The 22,409-nt window shown below is 47.7% G+C and overlaps 1 protein-coding gene across 1 annotated transcript in view; it reads right to left on the reverse strand.

Moving 5' to 3' along the window:
- The window catches only part of GNA11 (G protein subunit alpha 11), a 126,004-nt gene that overhangs the window by 11,443 nt on the left and 92,152 nt on the right, over positions 1-22,409 (reverse strand). Inside the window, exons 5-6 of the mRNA XM_082259737.1 lie at positions 21,610-21,739; positions 19,406-19,559 (exon numbers count right to left, since the gene is read on the reverse strand). Of these exons, the coding sequence (XP_082115863.1) occupies positions 19,406-19,559; positions 21,610-21,739 (284 nt within the window). The remainder of the gene's footprint in view (positions 1-19,405; positions 19,560-21,609; positions 21,740-22,409) is intronic.

The following is a 22,409-nucleotide window of genomic DNA, read 5'->3' on the forward strand; positions in this document are numbered from 1 at the left end:
CTAAAAAGGAATGTTCCGCTTTATGCCCCCCCCCCAACGTTTTTGGACATTTTTTCGTTTTCTTCTTTTGGGGGGTGGGGGTGGGTTGGAGAGGTACCTAGTTTTGGTAGGTACCCGATCCCAATTCTGGTCAGATCACCTAAGCAGTTTGTAGCTGCTGACTTTTTCAAACAGGCTGAAAATTGAAAGCAAGTGAAAAAGGGACCTAACGTTCCACCTGTTGGCACAATATGGCAATGCAGCACATTAAGCAATAATTCATATTTAATTGACTAAAATAAAAATCTAAGCATACAAATTAAATCAAAAGTAGGAATACCAGAAGTGCTGCATCTGGTTCAATCACTGCAGATGAAGGTCAAGCATTTAGTACTTAATCTGAAAGTCTGTGAGCAGATCATGTTTCTTGTTTAGAAAATCTGATCATTCAAGGACTGATCCCCTTTCTTTGAAAATGTATACTGTGGTAGGCTGAATTGAGGATAAGGGGTTCAGTGGAATCGGACAGTGCAAGGGAGCACAAGCAAGTATCTCAGCACTTCTCGTTCTCAGAGAGATATGTGTTTAGCAAACTTTACACCCACTGGCATGGGACCAATTTAGGCGTGCCAGTTCCAGTTTAACAATGCTAAAAACTACAGAGAAACTAAGAAAGCAGCATACAGGTATTGGCTGTGCATAACTATTAAATCTATACAAGGACGCGGGGGGTTAAAAAATAAAATACAATAGCTCCATGTCTTAACAAGATTTCTGATGCACAATTAAAATCCTGAGGGTGGAATAGAAATGACTATAAATGGCAATGCAAGGAGCTCTGGAATCTACCGGTGATTACGAAAGTTACACAAATACTTTACCTTAAGGCTGGTATGAAAATGGCCCAATTACAGTCATAAGAAAAGTATACCACATGGAAATTGCTGACATTTCCCACATATTCAAATCGCCAAACATATCTTTTTTTAAATATTGCCTGCATGTAAAGGTGATATACTTAAAAATAAGTGTGGTTTCACGCTTAAGCGGTCTGGTTTTTCTGAAGCACACCTGTGGATTTAGTGCGAGTAACCTGCGCTTTGTCATAGACTTCTATTATATTAGGTGGTATTGGTGCGTTTTCTGACCGTTTCTGCCTGCAGGACTTTTTTCTAAACAAAAGTGGCGCTTTATTGAGAAAAAGGAAAACATTCCAATACATACATTACATCACAGTGTCTTGCCATACACATATCCCATACATAGAGATAACCCAATAAACAGAAGATACAGTGCAAACACATATACAAGAACGTAAAAGCAACCTGCATTCTGGAGTCTCACTCATTAAACAGGACTGCTAAACAAGGGTCCAGGGGGACCACACCTTTTCAAACTTCCATGGGCATCCCCTGTTGATGTATGTCATTTTATACAATGGGAGGGCCACATTAACCATGGCCTCCCAGGCTGTAATGTCAGGCCGAACAGGCGAGGTCCATTTCATCAATATCTCCTTCTTAGCATAATAAAGATGATATGAATTGAGAAGTTTGGCATGATAGGGATGCTGTTCATTATCATGGATTCCCAATAAGACCAAGGCAGGAGACGGCACCAGGGATGACTGTAACCCAAGATTGATTTAGTCAAAAACATCTCTCCAGAAGGTCTGAATATGAGGACATTCCCAAAATATGTGAAGATATGAGCCATCGTTGGATCTACAACGTGGACAAAAGGGGGTCCCGCTGAGGGAAGATCCTGTAGAGCCTTGCGGGGGTATAATAAACCCGGTGGAGGAATTTAACCTGAAAAGGTTTATCTCTAGACAATATCACCAGCCCGGGGGCAATACAATCCTCCCAAGTCTCTTTATCCAATGGGGGAATATCACCTTTGCAGTACACCCACAGCCGCTCCAACTTAGAGGTGTCATCGCACAGAAGAGCACAGTAAAGGGGTTACAATGGCTTTCGTAAGTGACAATGGCTTTCGTAAATCCTCGGAGGCTACCAATTTCTCTATGGTATCTTTTTTAATAGTGGGGGGCAGCAAGAACTGGGCCCCAACTGCGTGGCGAAGCTGGAGGTACTGAAAGAACATCCAACCTGGTAAGTTGAATCTCTGGGATAGCTGGGAATACGACAACAGATCACCAGCTGGCATAATGTCCTAATGTCCCCCAACGTCTTTACTAAAAACCTCGCCCACAGCTGGGGGTCCGGGACAGTATGAAGATAGGGGAGTGTGGGGGTTTACCCAGAGGAGCTGAGCAGGCGACAACTGGCCGGGACCCACAAATCTTAGTGTGGCAACCCTCTAGGTGGTACATGTGGGTCCAGGAGCAGCAGGATACGCACGGGGACCTCGGTAGATCAAATTGCTAAGATCCATTATAGATCCTAAAAAGGCAGCTTTTAAACATACAGCCGCATTCGCCTTACAGCCCTGCACCCACCAATGAATCCTCGCCAGCACCGCAGCCCAGAAGTACGTTTGGAAATTAGGTAGTCCCAAGCCCCCCAATCGCGTGGGAAGGGAAAACGTAGACCTGGCCAAAACGTGGAGAGGACCCATTCCAAATAAATGAACCTATACAGTTGTCTAAATCCCTAAAAAATGAGCCTGGAATACAAACGGGGCAGTTCCTAAAAACATAATTGAAACGCGGAAGGATCATCATTTTGATCAGATTAATTCTGCCTAACGAATTCAGCGAAAGAGTTGACCATGATGCACATTTGGCCTTAAGCGAGACAGCTAGGGGGCGAATGTTATGATTGAAAAACTTGGATTATATCTAGTTATAGTTAGAGTAATTGGGATCCCCAGATATCTAAACTCCTCCACCCAATGAAACGGAGAGGGGGCACCCAAAGAAAATGCCTTATCAATGGGGAACAGGACTGATATGGACCAATTGGTCCTAATACCCGAAAAGGAACCAAACATGTCGAACAGCTATAGAGCCACCAGAAGGGAAGGACCCGCATCATTTAGGTATAAGAGAGCATCGTCCGCATTCAAAGACAATTTCTCCTCCAATTGCCCCACCTGTAGGCCCACAACATCAAATGTATTGTGGAGGTACACAGGGAATTGTCTATGACGCTGTGAAGCCCGCACTGCTATAAGTGCTTTTGAATGTAAGTGTAATTCCATCGGTTTTGAGAGGAAATAAATAGCCTTATTCAAACAGAGAGCACTAGATCTGTTTTTCTTTTTACACCGGATTCCTGACTTTCGTGGAGGGAGAGCTGGAGGAGGTGAAAGGAAGGGACATCAGGCTGCTTTATATATATCCCAAAGCGTGTTTGACTCTCAGGAGTCTAATCCTAAGGTGAGCAGCTTATCTTGCACCATTCACTGGGAGCACTTGGAGTGAAGCATGCAGCACCTTTTATCATGATCACAGATGAAGACAGTTTTGTTTATATTTACTTCACTTTATGATTCACTGTGAATTGGGACTATTAAGATCACTTGATATTACTAATAATATAGTTGATTTATTAAGATTGATTTGTTATTGGATTTATGATCTCATTTTGACACATTGATTAAGATATTCACTTGGCGCAACAATATTATTTATTGATTTAACACATCAAATGACTCCCGGACAAGAATGGCTAGAGATTCCAAAGCCAGGGCGAAATGGGAGGGGGTCAGGGGACAGCCCTGTCTTGTACCACTATGAAGAGGGAAGGCCTGGGATATCAAATCATTGGTACGAACCCTGGCCTTGGGAGCCCTATAAAGCAGCTGGAGTTTATGGAGATACTTAGGGCCAAAACCATAGCGCCCCAAAACCTCCCACAAGTACGGCCACTCTACTGAGTCAAACGCCTTTTCCGCATTGAGAGAGGCGATGACTCTTGTACCTGGATTGTCATGTGCTATTGAAAGGTTCAGAAAAAGGCATCCTAAATTTAGGTCTGTCCCCTTACCCGGCATGAACCCAATCAGGTCAACACGGATCAAGTCCGTAATGATGGAAGAAAGGCGATTGGCCAGGACCTTCGTTAGGATTTTGGCGTCCACATTTAGAAGCGAAATAGGTATATACGAGGCACAATGCTGGGGATCCTTGCCGGGTTTGGGGATCAGAACTATAACTGCCTCCTCAAAGGACTCGGGAAGCGCTGTGAGAGAAGAAGGATCAGAAAAGAAGGCTGTGACCTTAGGAGCCACTATGTCCACAAAGGTAGAATACCGGACAGGCGCCAAAGATTGGTATTTGAGGGTATATTGATGGAAATAGCTAAGCTAAGTGGAGCATGGTCCGATATACCTCGTGGGAGTATGCGTACATCTGTAACCCAGCGGAGCGGGGGACACCAACGCCAGGTCAATCCTGGACAGGGTCTTCAAGGTGGATGAATGGCAACTATATTCTCTGACACCTGGATGCATGTGTCTCCAAGCATCCACCAGGGCAAAGGTGTCAGCCCACTGTGCCAGCCTGGATGCTCCACCAGACGTTCCCCTCAATCTATCCAGTTCTGGGCAAGGAACCAGGTTAAAATCACCCAACAAAAATGGGGTATCATACCGTAACACTTTTTGCAGAACATCATTCAATAAGGAAATGGAAGCAGGGGGGAGCAGGGGGAGGCAGGTAGATGCCGGCAATGACCATGGTTTTGTCATAAATAGACGCATGCAATATGACATACCTGCCGCCTGGACCTGTACACAGCTCCAATAATTGGAATGGCAAGGATCTTCTTACCAGAACACTGACCCTGCGGGCATACCTAGAAGCGGAATCAGGGCAGAAAACTGACAGAACAGGGTGAGTAGGTGTCCAGAAGCAGGATGTATCCAACAGAGCTCTGGAAAGCGTGTCTGCTCAGTTGGCCATCTTGGACACGCCATGCATGCAGGACTTTTAGTGCAGAGCAGTTAACCCGCATGAAAAAGTACACTGCGCTGCAACAAAACTGTACCACATTAGTGTGAAAGCGCACTAACACAAAGTAAAAAAAAAAAACTGGATTTTTGACTTACTGTAAAAGCCTTTTCTCTGAAGTACATTGACAGACACAGCTCCATATTGTTCTTAACCATTGGGTTATGCTGCGCCCTATAGGAGTAGGACACTAGGCAGGAAAAAGCTTGACAACGCCTATGGGCAGTCCCAGGGGGTATACACCCACTCTCAGCTATAGGCTCTCAGTTTTGAAACAAGCAGTGTCAGAAAAAAGCCAACTCCACAGAGGGGTGGGTGATGTGTCCATCAATGAACATCAGAGAAATGGATTTTAAAGTCAAAAATCCCGTTTTCTCTTTCGTTCATTGAAGGACACAGCTCCCGATTAATCTTAACCATTGGGACATCCCAAAGCAGTGTCAAACATATGGGATGGGAAACAGCAGAAAAAAATTCCCAAGGCTAACCATAGCCACCAGGTAACATGGAGCTCAACCATAAACAACTGGAGCTCATCTGAAAAAAACAATACACCCTCAAAAGAAGAGCAGGTCCTCTAAACAGCAGCCAGCAAAACCTTGCAGCCAAAAGAAGCATCCGCAGATGCCAACACATCCACTTTACAAAAAGCTGTTCAAAAGTGTGCACCGATGACCAGGTGGCCGCCTTGCAAACCTGCGTCATTGACGCTGGATGACAAAAGCCCAGGAGACGCTAAGCGCCCTAGTAGAGTGTGCCTTGACAGGGAAAGGAGGAACAGGACCTTTGATGCAATAGGCCTAAACCACCGTGTGATCCATCTGGAAATGATCGCAAATGAAGCGGACAACCCTTTGTAAGGTCCGTCCATGAGCACAAATAGAGAGTCCGACATACTAAAAGACTTCGTAGCTGTCAGGTACACCCTAATTGCCCGAACCACATCCAAGGCATGCAAGGCAATTACCTTTGGATGTTTAGGCCTGGGACACGGGAGGCGACACGATGTCTTCATTCAAATGACAGTCAGAGACCACCTTAGGAAGGAATGACAGACAGAGGTAAAGCACCACCTTATCCTTGGGAATCACCATAAGGTGAATGACAGGATAACGCAGTCAGTTACGACACTCTGCAGGCAGAGGTGATCGCCACCAAAGAAGGCCACCTGCTGGGGCAGCTAAGCAGGGAAACCTCCCGAATATTTTCAAAGGGAGGCTTCTTTAGAGCTGAAAGCACCACATTAGGATACCAGGACAGCAACAGAGCTCACACTGAAGGAATCAAAAATTGGACACCCTGAAGAAAAGGTACGCACCAGGGAGTGTGTGGCCAAAGGTTGTTGGAAAAAGACTGCCAATAACCGATATCTGGCCCTTGATGGTTCTCAAGCCCAATTACTGTTCAAACCCCCCCCCCGATGAAGGAAGATTAAGATCCCATCCACTGAGAAGGAGCGAGGATGAACCCTGAGAGACTCACATCACGCAATGTACATCTTTAATGTACGATGGTAGATCTTACTAGAAGTAGATTTCCTAGCTTTTAACAGCGTAGGAATCACCGACTCCATCTTTCAGCACCTGGCGTTAAACAGCCAAGCGGTGAAAGCCAGTGACTGTGAAGCAGGATGGACGATTGGTCCTTAGGACAGCAGATCCTCTCTAAGAGGAAGTCCCCAAGGAACATCGGCGACCAGCAGTACCAGATTGGCGAGGCCATTCTGGAGACACAAGAATCACCGGAATCCCTTCTGCCTGGGTCCTGCACATGAGTCATGGCAGAAGTTTGAGAGGCTGAAACGAATCGGTCAGCCCATCTTAAAATGTCAGCTACATACCGACCCGCCAGGACACGTCTTGTGCCCCTTTGGTGATTGATACAGACCACAGCCGTGGTATTGTCCGAATGAATTCGTACCGTACACCCCTGACAAATTGTCCAATGAGCCAAAGTCTGATTGCTCGATGTTCCAGTATATTAATCGGCAGTCTGGACTCTGCCAGAGTCCAGACCCCCCGAGCACGTGTGTGCTAAGGACGCCTTCCCACCCAGACAGGCTGGCATCCGTGGTGACAACTGTCTAGTACAGGGGGAGAAAAGGATTTCCCTGTCGAAGTGCCGGAGAACAAAGCCACCTCTAGAGATTGGGGATTTAGGTCCCATTTTTCCAGAATTCTTTAGCAGAGATCTTGTGTGGAACTGTGTAAACAGGCCACCACGAGGGAGGACACCATCAGCCCCCCCCCCCCCCCCCCTAAGCAAGCCCAGAGGGATGACCATCTGCTGAACAGAAGCTGAATTGCTTAATGCAAATTTCCACAGTAAGAAACACTCCGGCTGATGCCGAGTCAGACTCGTATAGTCCAGTTTTTTTTTTTTGGCAAGAACCAGGAGCTGACTCCAGTTGGCCATCAGAGCAGTCGGAGACTCCGCTCGCAGAAGATGATCGTCCAGATACCCCAGTACCGCAATCCCCCGCTGATTTAAACAAGGCCAACACTCTTATGAAGACCGGGGCAGCGGAGCCGAGACCAAGGTCATCTCCACAAACTGATAATACTCCCCGCCCACGGCAAAATCGAGGAAGGGCTGGTGACCGACACATATTAGAATGTGCAGGTAGGCGTCCTTCATGTCAATAGAAGCGAGAAGAAATCCCCCTGAGGTAGGGACACCACTACCTTGTGAATGGACTCCATGCAAAAGCACAGAGCAGTTTAGTGCCTTGAGGTGCAGAATTGGACGTACCTTGCCTTCCTTCCTGGAGACTGTAAAGAGGTTTGAGTACAAACCCCTGAAAATTTCAAAACCGGAACAATCACCCTTGAAGTAACAAGTCTTGCACTGCCCCAAAGAGAAGTGCAGGTTGGAAGGGAAGATCTGTTCCGAAGAATAGAACCAAATTAGATCTTGTAGCCTGACCAAGTAACTTTGTGGACCCACTTGTGTACCAGGAAAGTCCATGGATCCGGAAACCAGCGAATATGTCCCCCCACCCCAGATACAGGTAAGGGCGCCCCTGCATGCAGAGGCAGCCTTGTCCGCAGGTTTGGAAGAGCCCAATAGTGGCTTGCCAGACTAGGTCCTCTTGGAACATCTGGTGGAAGCCCTGACTTTTGATCCCCTGTCTTGAGACCCTGAGAGACGAAAATACCTCTTATGAGCTGAGGAGAATGGCCCACGTCTACGACGGGGATCCATGCCCTTGGTAGCCTGTGGAAGAAGAGTACTCCTCCCCACTGCGAGACCCTTAACGATGTCATTCAAGGAAATTCCAAACAGGCGATCCCCTACAAGGGGAAGATCAGAGAAGGCCTACTTAGAAGTCTGGTCCACAGACCAGCAGTTCAGCCAGATAATACCCCGAAGGACTACTGCTGATATCGACAGCCTAGAAATCAAAGGAGCAGCATCCAAAAAGGCATCACAGAAACTGTAGCCCCTGGACCAACTGATTCGCCAGCTCCGCAAAGACAGGGGGAAGTTGTTTCCCCTCCAGGTCCTGGCATAAAAGTTTAGCCCACTCAGTCAGTTTGCGACACCAGGGCAAAAGTAAATACCAGCCTAAGTGCTAAACCAGTCACAGTGAACATATCGCGGCCTAGAGCCTCCGCCCTCCTATCAGCCAGATCTTTAAAGGCCGGGACTCCTCAGCCAGAAATTAAGGTAGCTCTATTTAACCTTTAAACCGGCGAGTCTACTACAGGTGGAACCGTCCTTCTTTAACGCTGTTATCCTCATAAGGACACAGCACAAAAAAAAAAAAAAAAAGGGCTTAGGAACCACTGCGTTTTGGACAACCCCACTGTTTTGTGGCAAGGTTGTCAAAGTGAGCAGAAAAGGAAACACCATAGCACCCCGTGGGTGCCAAAAAGGGACCGACACCTCCGACACAGCATCAGCGGCAACCTCCAATTCCAAGTGTCACGCACTGACACAAACCGTGAATCCACCAGCGCCTTTTCATGCTTGGCTAGAGGAGCAGAAGAATCATCCTCACTATCTGAGCACTCAGAGTGCATGGACGCAGACCCAGTAGGGTTGCTATATACCAAGCAAATCCCGAAAACAATCAGGGGAGGCCGCCATTGCAATCCCACAAGGGGGGGGGGGGGGGGGGGACACCGACCAAGGGCCTGTGAATGGACCTCTCAAAAAAAAAACAAGGGGGGGGGGGGGGGGGTCGCCCTCCGAGCCCAGAATCACTGGTCCAACCTCTGAGCCCAGGCTGTCATGTGCGTAGTTCCAAAACATCTGGGGTGCCAAGGTTCGCCATCACTGATATAGGGCGTAATAGGTAATAGCTCCCTTAAAAGGGGCCGCCTGCCGTGAAGCGGACGCGCAGGCAGGGTATCCTGACGGTCCCACAGCGCTAATAGGGGCAGGTACCCCACACAATGGGGATAAGGCTGATTGGGGGCAATGCTGTGGCACTCTGCATTGATTGGGGGCAATGCTGTGGCACTCTGCATTGATTGGGGGCAATGCTGTGGCACTCTGCATTGATTGGGGGCAATGCTGTGGCACTCTGCATTGATTGGGGGCAATGCTGTGGCACTCTGCATTGATTGGGGGCAACGCTGTGGCACTCTGCATTGATTGGGGGCAACGCTGTGGTCACTGTGCATTGATTGGGGGCACGCTGTGGTCACTGTGCATTGATTGGGGGCACGCTGTGGTCACTGTGCATTGATTGGGGGCACGCTGTGCTCACTGTGCATTGATTGGGGGCACGCTGTGCTCACTGTGCATTGATTGGGGGCACGCTGTGGTCACTGTGCATTGATTGGGGGCACGCTGTGGTCACTGTGCATTGATTGGGGGCACGCTGTGGTCACTGTGCATTGATTGGGGGCACGCTGTGGTCACTGTGCATTGATTGGGGGCACGCTGTGGTCACTGTGCATTGATTGGGGGCACGCTGTGGTCACTGTGCATTGATTGGGGGCACGCTGTGGTCACTGTGCATTGATTGGGGGCACGCTGTGGTCACTGTGCATTGATTGGGGGCACGCTGTGGTCACTGTGCATTGATTGGGGGCACGCTGTGGTCACTGTGCATTGATTGGGGGCACGCTGTGGTCACTGTGCATTGATTGGGGGCACGCTGTGGTCACTGTGCATTGACCCCCCCCCCCCCCCCCCCCCCCCTCAGCGGGCCACAGAAAAATTATCAAACGTCGACCCGTCCGTGACGTTAAAAATGTAGTGCCACAGCCGTGGCATTGTCTGATTGAATCCGAATCGGGGAGGATCCTTGTAGCCGATATGTCCAGTGGAGCAGGCAAAGCCTGATTGCTCTGAGTTCCAGAACATTTATCAGTAAAGAGGACTCCTCTGTCGACCAGGCTCCCTGGGCGCAGAGATTGTCCAGCACTCCAGCATAGCCTGACATGCTGGCATCTGTGGTGACCACCGTCCACAACAGCGGTAGAAAAGGACTTGCCCTGGCTCAGGGAGGGCGACAGAAGCCACCAAGAGTGCATTGACCTTGTGAGTCGGCTCAAACATATTCTGTAGGGATGCACCGAAATGAAAATTGTGGGCCGAAACCGAAAATGCAGGATGCCCTTGGCCGAAAACCGAAACCGAAAATGACTTTTTGCCCCAAATTTTTTTAAAATAGATAGAACAGGGGCATACACCAAAAACAGGTAGCGACATACACCTGTCGCTGCCACCCTGTCACAGTATATGTACTGTGATGGGTTGGCAAGAGGTTAATTTAATTACCAATGGTATTTCTATTATGCAGCATGAGGGGGTTAATGTATTGCCACTGCTGGTCACTCATCTATTAGTGACCGACCAGTGGCAGTTAATTAACCCCTTTGTGCTGCATAAGTGCAACCAGTATCAGTGTTAATTAACACTGGTTGCACTGATACTGGTTGCACTAATGCAGCACAAAGGGGTTAATTAACTGCCACTGGTCGGTCACTAATGCATCAGTGACCAGCAGTGACAATACATTAACCCCTCATGCTGCATAATACTAATAGTAAGCTCGCCTCAGCTTCCCCCCCCCCCCCACTGCCTCAGCGTCCCGCCCCATCCCAACGATTCAATCTCCTTACTGTCACTCTGCTGAGTGCTCCTCCGGTGTCCTTCATTCAAAAGAAGTGCCTCTGGCCGGCGGCCCGCCTCCCGGTGATGTCACTACCACGATGTGTGTATGAATGAACTGACACACCGGGCGGGCGAGTGGCCGCTAATAGATACAACTATGTGAGCCTTTACTTCACTGTCAGCGGGACTGTGTGCGAGTGAACTGACCTGACACCGGGCGGGGGGAGCGGCCGCTAATAACTATAACTATGTGAGCGCTTCACCTCCCTGTCAGCGGAGATACATACCTGACAGGGAGGTGAAGGCTCACATAGTTACAGCTATTAGCGGCCGCTCCCCCCGCCCGGTGTCAGGTCAGTTCATTCACACACAGTCCCGCTGACAGTGAAGTGAAGGCTCACAGTTATATCTATTAGCGGCCGCTCGCCCGCCCTCCCGCCCGGTATGACACCTCATTCATACACACATCGTAGTAGTAGGGGCGTCATTGAGAGGCGGGCTGCCGGCCAGAGGCGGGCTGCCGGCCAGAGGCGGGACTTTTAAAACCTGCGCTGCGCCCTCCTCCTTCCTCACGGCGGCCATTCATTTCGGCATTGTTAACCCATTATCGGCAGAAATGGGATAGGCTCATTTTCGGCCGATAATTTCGGTGGCCGAAATGTCGGTGCATCGCTAATATTCTGTCTAAGGACTGCGGATCCTTGTTCCACTTGACAAGAATCTCCTTCTGCAGAGGCCTGGAATGCAATTGAGCAAATGGGACCGCCTCGAAGGTCGACACCATCAGACCCAGGGCTCTCATGCAAGTCCGCAGAGATGAGAGATCATTGTCCATCAGCAACCTGATCTCTCCCTGCAATATCTGAAGTTTGTCCCTGGAAAGAAAGACCCTCGCCAGAGAGGAGTCCAAAGTCAGTCCCAGGTAATTCAGTCACACCAACGGGGTCAGTGCAGATTTTTTGAAGCTGATGGTCCACCCGAACTCCTGAAAGATCTGAACCGTGATTGAAAGGTTGCCCAACAAGGCTGAGTGAGAGTTTGCTCTCAACAGGAGATCGTCCAGATATCTCAGGACCGGAATCCCTTTTCTGCATAGCAAAGCCAGCACCGGGGCCAAAACCTTGGTGAAGATACCTCTGATGTCCCCCATATATAGGGATGTGTAGATACGCATCTTTGATATCGATGGAGGCTAGAAAGTACCCTTGATTCAAAGAGGCTACCACCGACCGAATGAATTCCATTCAAAAAACTTCTGCACCCGCACAAAGCGGTTCAGTGACTTGAAGTCCAAAATTGGATGCACCTTGCCCTCCTTTCTGGGCACTGTGAACAGGCTTGAATAGAAACCTCGAAACCGTTCCTGCTGAGGAACCGGTCCTATCACTCCTTGTGCAAGGAGATCCTGAAAGTGATCTGGAGACAGACGAAGATTTGAGGGGAAAAAAAAAATATGTCTGCTGGGCGAGACCGAAATTCGATCTTGTACCCTGAACGAATCAGTTTGTGAACCCATTTGTCCTGAATCAGAGATGTCCAGGGTTCCTGAAAGTAAAGCAGACGTCCCTCCACCCCAGAATCAGGTGAGGGCGTCCCTTCATGTAGGCCAAATTGGACTGGCTAGTCTTGGGCTTACCCAACTAAGCCTTTTTGTTCTCTACAGAGGCTCTGAATGGTTTACCTTTTTCTTACTACCCTGGGGCACGAAAAACCGCCTATGAGCTGCGAACGAGGGCCCCCCCCCCCGCCTACTGCGGGATGCCTTGCCATTTGAGGATTGGGTGGGGGAGAATAGTTATCTTACCCCCCGATAATACTTTGATTAACTCATCCAAGGAGTCTCCAAACAGACGTTCACCCCAAAAAAGGGAGATCTGTTAAAGTCTTCCTAGAGGCCTTGTCCGCCGACCAGCTCTTCAGCCACACCATGCGGCATATGGCAATCCCTACCGCTGACACTCTGGCAACCAGAGGGGCAGCATCCAAGGCCACATCACACAGGAACACCAGGGTCTGGTCCGTGAGCTCAAACCGAGTCGGGGGAACTATGTCAGTGTTCAAGATACCCCTAAGTACTTTAACCTATTCCGCTACTGTCTGTGAAACCAGAACGGACGCAAAGATCGGTTTCAGTACCGAGCCCGGCAAAAGATGCAGGTGGCAGGAAAAGGGATTCCACCCGTCTGTCCACCGGGTCCGCAAACGCCGGGGAATCTTCCACGGGAACCACAGTAGATTTGTTAAACCTGGAAACAGGATGATCAACCCTAGTTGGCACCGTTCAGCGGTTTGAGACCAAGTCAGCAAAGGGATAACGGCGTTTAAAGCACTTTGGCATCACTAGCACATGCTTAATGCGCCACCATTGCTCATTCACATTTTTTGTGAAAATCCTCGGGACAAGGGAACACCTGACCCGACTTCTGGGCTTTGCGGGAGCCAAAAACTACCCGCTTTCCTGACTGTGTGGGCTCATCATCCATTGTTAATGTTTCCCTTACTAAAGGAATCAGTGCTTCCACCATAGCGTGTTCCCGCGCTGCAGTCGAGGACATATCCTCCTCACCATCTGACTGCGAAGACAGGAATCCCTCGAGGAGGGGGTTGTCCGAGGCGACCATATCAGGCTCTGAGTCAGAGGACAGAGAAGGCAGTGGCCGTTTTTGGCTAGTGACTAGTTTCATTATAAAATCCACCTTTGGTGCCAATGCTGCAGAAAGAGACATGAGAGACTGCAATCCTGATGCACCGGCAGTCGCACTGAGGGGGGTTCTGGCCGGAGAATTTACTGCTTGGGACTACATTTTGCAATTTGCACAAAAAAAAGGTGTACTTCCCCCCTTAAATCGAGATCACGGTCCGCACCGCTATATCGCGCTGTAACCGGAGTCACTCTTAAAAAGCAGCAGGTAGAGTGTGCCCGAGGAATGCGCAAAAAGACCCCTATACTGTACCACCTCACAGTGTGTTCAGCAGCTCTGCAGCATGGAGATTCAGCAGATGAAACGTCTCACAGGAAGTGACCTGGAAGCACAAGAGGCCAAACTGCCTGTGTAGCTCCAGGCTACAACAACATGGTGCCAATGTAAAAGCATAGGAAGCTCAGGGAAATGGGCGCTGTACCTTACACAGAGAGAACCGATGCCCACACTTGAGATGGCAGCTGGAATCGCTGCCATAAGGTCATTACCCAGGCATGAGGCCACCTCAGGGATCCACCTAAAAAGGATCCCACGGGACAAGGTAACATTGTATACCCCCTCACTCCAGGGTGCCAGGCACCGAAAAAAGTGCCCCAATGTGGGAACAGGAAGGGCAGGGCCGGGTCCTGATAGGCCTGGGGGATCTTTCAGGAAAAAAATATTCCTGTTATCCCCTGGAGTGGGCCCACATCTCCCCCTCCCCCAGAGGCCACTAGGGACATGGAAGGCTCAGCAATACTCAGCATACCATGGATCGGGTGGGCTCCGCTCCGGGCACACTGCCTCCCACCCTGAGTGGGGGGTGCTGCCAGCCGAGGGGTACGCTGCCACTCAGGGAGTTCCAGGTCGATGTGTCCCGGCGAGACAACTACTCGCAGGCTAGTCCCTCCACAGGGGCTCTGTCATGGCGAGGCCCAGTGCGGGACTATAACCTGCTCACGCTGGTTGGCCAGGCTGGGAGACCGTAAAGATTTAGATTATCCAGTGCAAAACCTCAGCCGGCTGTCGCTTGTAGTTCACCAGGAGGATCCCCCTAACACTAGCTAGCGATATTGCGTAAAGAGAAATAAACAAATATTCTGAAAAGAATAGAAAACGGAGACCGAAGTCCCAGCAGGAAACCTAGGTCCTACTCCCTCACTAGGCAACAAACGGATTTGAGAGCACAGTGTGTGCGGGGTTATGCCGAGGGTTATGCCCCTATAGGCGTCAGTGAATTTTTTCACTGCCTAGTCTACTCTTGTAGATAGCACATAACCTAATGGTAAAGAAGCATAGCTGCAGCGTCCGTCAATGGACGATAGAAAAATCCCAGTTTTTCTACATTTATTTTGCAGTATTCAGTACTATCACATGACTTCAATCCATCTTCCTGCTGAGTCCAAGAGCAGCAAGTGGGTGTGGTTACTGAAAGCTAGTGACATCACTTCCAGGGAGGGGCACTGTTCCAGTGTAGCCAGTGGGCGTATACAAAATGGGAGGAGCTGATCATAGGTTCCTGCCCAGTGTTCTCTCATCAGTAAGGATGCATTGTACATGGGGGGGGTCACATATACACTATAGCTGTGCTAGGCTTTGAATGAAGACTACCATAGGAGAAGGGAGCAAGAGAGGGAGGGGGGAGGGGAACTGTCAGTGTAGCTGAAAGTGCTCTGGGGTCTCAGATCACAGTCTACAATGATTATAGTGCAGTCAACCACACTAAATCTATGCTTCCACTAGCACGACTTGTCATGTGACTTTGGACACACAAAGTCGCATGACAAGTCACAGCCCATTGATTTCAATGGCACCCCATCTCATCTATGCGACTTTGAAAAGCAGCGACCTTGAAAAGGTATCTGCACTACTTTGATGCGTCTTTGATCCAGAGCAGTGGTGTATTTTAGTTTGTACTGCCCTAGGCAAGACTAAAATTGGGCGCCCCCCTCCCCCTCCTAGGTAATTGTGCCCCACTCCTTCCTTTTTAATGGATCGGACTCCCTTCAAAATTGAAGGTCTACAAGTCCCAGCATGAAACCCTGAGATCTCGGGAGAGAAAGAAAAAGAGAAAAAGAGAGAAAGAAAAAGAGAGAAAGAAAAAGAGAAAAAGAGAGAAAGAAAAAGAGAAAAAGAGAGAAAGAAAAAGAGAAAAAGAGAGAAAGAAAAAGAGAAAGAGAAAGAAAAAGAGAAAGAGAAAGAAAAAGAGAAAGAGAAAGAAAAAGAGAAAGAGAAAGAAAGAGAGAAAGAGAGAAAGAGAGAAAGAGAGAAAGAGAGAAAGAGAGAAAGAGAGAAAGAGAGAGGGGGGGGTGAGAGAGAGAGAGAGGGGGGGGTGAGAGACAGAGAGGGAAGGGGGGAATGAGAGAGATGAGAGAGGGGGGATGAGAGAGATGAGAGAGGGGGGGATGAGAGAGATGAGAGAGGGGGGGATGAGAGAGATGAGAGAGGGGGGGATGAGAGAGATGAGAGAGGGGGGATGAGAGAGATGAGAGAGGGGGGATGAGAGAGATGAGAGAGGGGGGATGAGAGAGATGAGAGAGGGGGGATGAGAGAGATGAGAGAGGGGGGATGAGAGAGATGAGAGAGGGGGGATGAGAGAGATGAGAGAGGGGGGATATGAGAGAGATGAGAGAGGGGGGATATGAGAGAGATGAGAGAGGGGGGATATGAGAGAGATGAGAGAGAAATGAGAGAGGCAGCTCTAGCAACTAGTGGCCATTAGAGTCTAAGGTGGAGGGGGGCTTTTTTGATGCCCCCCTGCAAAGTGCCGGCCTGGGCCAAAATACACCAGAGTGTGTAAAGTTGGATCAAAAGTTGCATCAAAGTCATACTGTAAATCACAATAGTGGAAACGTAGACTAAAGCTCCGTTTCCACTAGTGTGACTTGTAATGCGACTTTAGACACACAAAGTCGCATGACAAGTCACAGCCCATTAATTTCAATGGCACCCGTTCTCATCTATGCGACTCTGAAAATCAGCGACCTTGAAAAGGTACCTGCACTACTTTGATGCAACTTTGATCCAGAGAGTGTAAAGTTGGATTAAAGCTGCACTTAAAAGTGGCATCAAAGGCGCACTCTAACCTAGTGGCCAAGTTTCCACTAGTGCGACTCTTAAGTTGTGCGATTTAGAGTGCGACTTTGAGTGCAGCTTTATTCCAACTTTACACTCTCTGGATCAAAGTCGCATCAAAGTAGTGCAGGCACCTTTTCAAAGTTGCTAATTTTCAAATTGGCATAGATGGTAACGGGTGCCATTGACATTAAAGGGCTGTAACTTGTCATGCAACTATGTGTCGCATGACAAGTTGCACTAGTGGAAACAAAACTCATTACTCCCATGTAATGAGCAATAGAAGTCGATCTGTATCCTTCTAAAATGTTCCTTTGTTCCTTATTTCTTTCATATATTGCACCGGTCACGTAAACCCCACCCCCCTATCTCTCTCTCAGGAGAAGCTGCTAGCCTAATGAAGCTATGAAGACAGGACGAGATTATGTTCTGTGAAGGATAGGAGGGATGGGGGTGGGGCTAAGCAGGTCTAGGCATGCCTGGCTAAGAAAGACCAACAACCTTTTCAGGAAGTGAAAGGCAGCTTAGCAACAAATTCAGATAAAGGGAGATAGCGTTGTCGGTGAAGAAAAGAAAGAAGCTGTTTGTATAGCTTAGATAAGACTTTCTAAGCTACACAAGCAGCTAGCCAGAGAATGAAGATTATCAAAGATAAAGATATTTAACATACTATTAATAGGAAAAATTTCATTTTTGACTGGAGTTTCCTTTTAAGTAACCCTGGACGGCATCAGGCTCAGAATAAGATGAGACAGACTGAGCAGGAAAAGGCGGAGGACGCTTCCTCCTGGGCCATTGCTCACAGGCAACTTCCACCCGGGACTCTAATGATTGCAGGACCGCTGTCAGTGCAACCATGGGAAGCTGGTCTTCTGCGGGACCTGCCACCTCCATGAGGGGGTTGGTGGGGGAGATGTGACCCTGAGGTTCCATAAAGGAAAGGAAGATCTTGCAGTACAAAAACAATCTTTTGGCACCATTAAAGGATCCCACCAAGGCTCAGGGTACCTATCAGCAGAGAGAGAAATAACAGGGACCCCCCAAGGACTCACCCTACTGATCAGAGGAGCGCCGATAATTCGGACCCAGCATCACCATGGACTCCATCCCTGTTCATATGTCCCAGGCACAGGAAGAGGAAACTGAGAAGGAAGAGGAGGAGGTTTGGCATCTCCACGAGGCTTCAGTCGTCTCCAGCGTCTCCCGGACTAAGGTAAAATGGCCCTCGTGACATTGGGCTACACAAACATGGCCACCAACCGGAGACCAGCCAAACTAGGGGGAAAATGGCCGCCATCAGCTACCGCATGCTGCCAGGATCTTCCCTGTGCCCTCTGCAACGGGACCCCCCTATCCTTGGTGTGGGTAACGCTCCAGATCGCAGGCCAGCCTCTGTCCCTGAGGCTATGTCGCGGCCGACGTAGAGCGTAGGTGCGGTCTGCATGCGCTTGCTGGCTGGGCTGACCACTGGATCTAGATTATCCCAGCCGGGAGCCTATGTCCTTACTCCTGACTAGACAGATTAAAACTGATTACCTAGAGCAGAAAGGGGGGTTATATACCAGCCGAGGACGGCCCATGGGCATAGCCAGGTGTTTTTTGTTCTGCCTAGTCCTACTCCTGGAAGAGGCAATATAACCCAGTTGTTATGATTTATGGAGCACTGTGTCCTTTGATTAACGAAAGAGAAACTTCAGTTTCCAAAAAAAAAAAAAAAAATCTGCTCATGCTTGGTCTGTTATTAAGGCCCCATTCACACTAATGGCGACTTGTCCCGCGATTTTGGACCGCAAAATCGCATGACAAGTCGTTTTCCATTATTTTCAATAGCCCCATTCACATCAGTGCGTTTTGAAGTCGCACCGACTTCAAAGTAGTTCCTGCACTACTTTGCCACGATTTTAATGCGTTTTCATGTCCATAGACCTCAATGTAAACCCTCCAAAAACGCATGCAAATCGCACATGACTAATACAGACGTAATTTCAGCGCAACTTCTGTCCGTCTTTGTATCTCAAAGCTAAACACAAGCACCTTTTTGACCCTTGCCCCACCCAATCCTAAAGTTGCACAGTTGCACAAAAGTCGGAATGACCACAAATCGCATCAAAATCACAGTACAATCGCGGTAAAATTGCATCTACAAATCGCGGCAAAATCACGCGACTTTTCAGTCGCACTGGTGTGAAAGGGGCCTTAAATGTGTAATATAGCATTTTATATTTAGTGATGGGTAGAGTGATCAGTCTCTAGCACCATTACATTTTTTGCAGATTTACTTGGACACAGGGGCGACAGGTTCCCCACCCTGCAGATCCTACCTATGGCTGCCACTGTTGGGGAAAGGACAAGAATGCAGTGAAGACAGATTCTGAACATATGATCTGCACACTTGTGTGATTTCAAAAATATAGAAGCCTATGGGTAAACATCACAATGCCAAAAAGTCACAGAAAAGATGGAGGATTTCATCACAGCTCCAAACTATGAATACATTTAAAGGCACTTGCAGGCAGTTTGCAGTGCCAACCTAGCAGGACGCATGCAAGTGCCAAAGGTTCAACGCTAAAACAGATTAAGCCTAATGGAGAAAAAGGACTCTAGTATCATTTTTTTAGTGCTTAAAATGTTTTATGTTGACTTGCTGGAAAAGGCATTTTCTTTTTCATAAAATACTTACCATCAAACTCAGGAAAGTAATCTACAAGGTGAGAGTACATGATCTTGTCTTCAAGAAGGTCCTTCTTATTGAGGAACAAGATTACTGAAGAATTCTGGAACCAGGGATATGTGATAATCGTTCTAAAAAGAGCCTTGCTCTCCTCCATCCGGTTCTACAGAAAACACAAAAATAACTACAATTAAGTTTTTCTGTTTGAGCAGAGATCCCAAATAAATCAGATGAAGTAAGGAGGCTGGATTTCAATGGTTCCGTTTTTCATGTTATGAGGGAAAAAAAAAATTACAAGGTCATGCAGTGAAACATGCTGGAGGGTAAGAAGAGAAAGCACCAAGCTCAGCAAAGGTTGCATGCAAAATATCCTAGTAGTGAAAAGTTGAACACCTGGCATCTTAACCATAAGGCTCCATGTACATGGGACGTTGTTAAAAGTCCCTTTGAATGCTGGAATTTTTAGGACGTTTGAAACGTCCGTTGAGTCGCGTTTGTACTGGCGTTTAGCGGGCGTTTACCAGCGTCTGCGGGCGTTTGCGTTTAGAAGCGTTCCTAGAGGTCATAAAAATTATTCTCCTTTAAAATGGAAAAACGCGAACGCTAAACGTGGGTCATCGCGTTCAGACGCGTTCGGACGCGTTCAGACGCGTTTGTGCGTTTGAAACGCCGGGAAACACACGTTCGAACGCAAATAATTGCGTTCTAAAAACAGTCCCTGAACGCAACTGCCTGCAAATGACTGTAAACGACCTGGTGTACATGGACAGATAAGATAAAATGTAGATGGGTTCAGGGGCTTCTAAAAAGTTGCTCCTAAACGGCCATTTCCAGCGTCCCGTGTACATGGAGCCTAAGAAAAAAAAAATGACAATAAATAAAAAAAAAAAAAAGGAAAAGAAAAACGGTGCAAAGAAAAAAAAAAAACCCGCTAAGGCTCGGTTCACATATATGCGAATTGGATGCGTTTTGAACCGCATCAGAGTCACACAACACATGACCCAGACCAGCTTTCAATGGACCCGGTCCACATATATACGGGCTAGTTGCGGAGCAAATAAAAATAGGGGCCCTGTGCGTTTTTCAGTCTGGTTCAGGTGTAATTTAAGTGTCACATTTTCACCTGAACTGCTGAACAGAAACAGCACTGGACTCTGCACAGGAACCGACCTCGCATATACACCATATTGTGAAAAGTATTGGGATGCCTGACTTTACACGCACTTGAACTTTAATGGCATCCCAGTCTTAGTCCATAGTGTTTATTATTAAGTTGGCCCACCCTTTGCAGCTATAACAGCTTCAATCCTTCTGGGAAGGCTGTCCACAAGGTTTAGAAGCGTTTTTTTGGTAATGTTTGACCATTATTCCAGAAGTGCATTTGTGAGGTCAGGCACTGATGTTGGAGAGAAGGCCTGGCTCGCAGTCTCTGCTCCAATTCATCCCAAAGGTGTTCTATCAGGTTGAGGTCAAAACTCTTTGCAGGCCAGTCAACTTCCTCCACCCCAAACTTGTTAATCCATGTCTTTACGGACCTTGCTTTGTGCACTGGTGCGCAGTCATGTTTGAACGGGAAGGGGCCATCCCCAAACTGTTCCCACAAAGTTGGGAGCATGAAAATGTCCAAAATGTCTCAGTATGTTGGCACCTTAAGAGTTTCCTTCATTGGAATGAAGGAGCCAAGCCCAACCCCTGAAAAACAACCCCACACCATAATCCCCCCTCAACCAAATCATTTGGACCAGTGCACAAAGCCAGGTCCATAAAGACATCGATGAGAGAGTTTGGGGTGGAGGCACTTGACTGGCCTGCACAGAGACCTGACCTTCACCTTTGGGATGAATTAAGAGTAGAAACTGTGAGCCAGGCCTTCTCATCCAACATCAGTTCTTCACCTCACAAATGCATTTCTGGAAGAATGGTCAAACATTCCCATAGACACACACCTAAACCTTGTGGACAGCCTTCCCAGAAGAGTTGAAGCTGTTAAAGCTGCAAAGGGTGGGCCAACTCAATATTAAACCCTACGGACTAAAACTGGGATGCCATTAAAGTTCATGGGCGTGTAAAGGCAGACGTCCAAAACTTTTGACAACATAGTGTATGTGAACCCAGCCTAAAGCACTGACTTGCAATTAGCAGCAAGCAGCAACGTTGGCAACCTGTGTGGTCCTTTCGAAAATATTCGGAAGCCAAAAAGTTAGGATACCCACCTCATTATCAGACTCCACAAGAACCTGGTCATATTCACTAAGGGCAACTAGGAACATTATGGATGTAACATTCTCAAAGCAGTGTATCCACTTCCTCCGTTCAGATCTTTGACCTCCCACATCAACCATTCTGTTAAAGAGACAAAAAAAATAATAAGCATACCTATAAGGCCCTTATGCACATTGGACATTTTTACAGCTGCTGTTCTGGGCGTCAGACATTTTTTTTCTGCAGCCAATAAACTCCCCAGCACATTATCCGATGTGTCCATGCACACATAGGCTGTTAGTAGTTTTTGGCAGGGGTGTTTTCTGGCTGGAAAAAAACCCAGAACTAGTGGGCTTTGAGGAGTTTTTCAACTGTAAATACACTCTTAACGCTTATAAAAGCTGAAAAAAGCTTAAAAATGCCAAAAACAGCTAAAAAAAAAAAAAAAAAAAAACACAGCTATTCAGTGTTTATAAGCGTTTTTGAGCCACAAGCTTTTGTAGGAGTATAATTTTGTTTAAAAAAGCTAAAAAAATTTGCAGCTAAAAAAACGCTGAAAAACTCCTTCTACAGCTAATGCTACTGGAGTTTTTATAACATCCTGTGTGCATGAGGCCTAAGAATATAGTAAAAACCAGCACTTAGGAGGTGCAGCTACTAGCACAAAAAGGTGACCAACCTAGTACACAATAAAAATCAAATCACGTGCAGCACATAAATACAATCATTAGAATTACAAAACCTTATAAAATTATATAACTTCTCTTAATAAGCTTGAAAAACATACATATTTATTAATACTAATAAAACA

The sequence above is a fragment of the Pelophylax lessonae genome (assembly GCF_965119305.1).
Source record: "Pelophylax lessonae genome assembly, chromosome: 1".
In the NCBI taxonomy this organism is placed as follows: domain Eukaryota; kingdom Metazoa; phylum Chordata; class Amphibia; order Anura; family Ranidae; genus Pelophylax; species Pelophylax lessonae.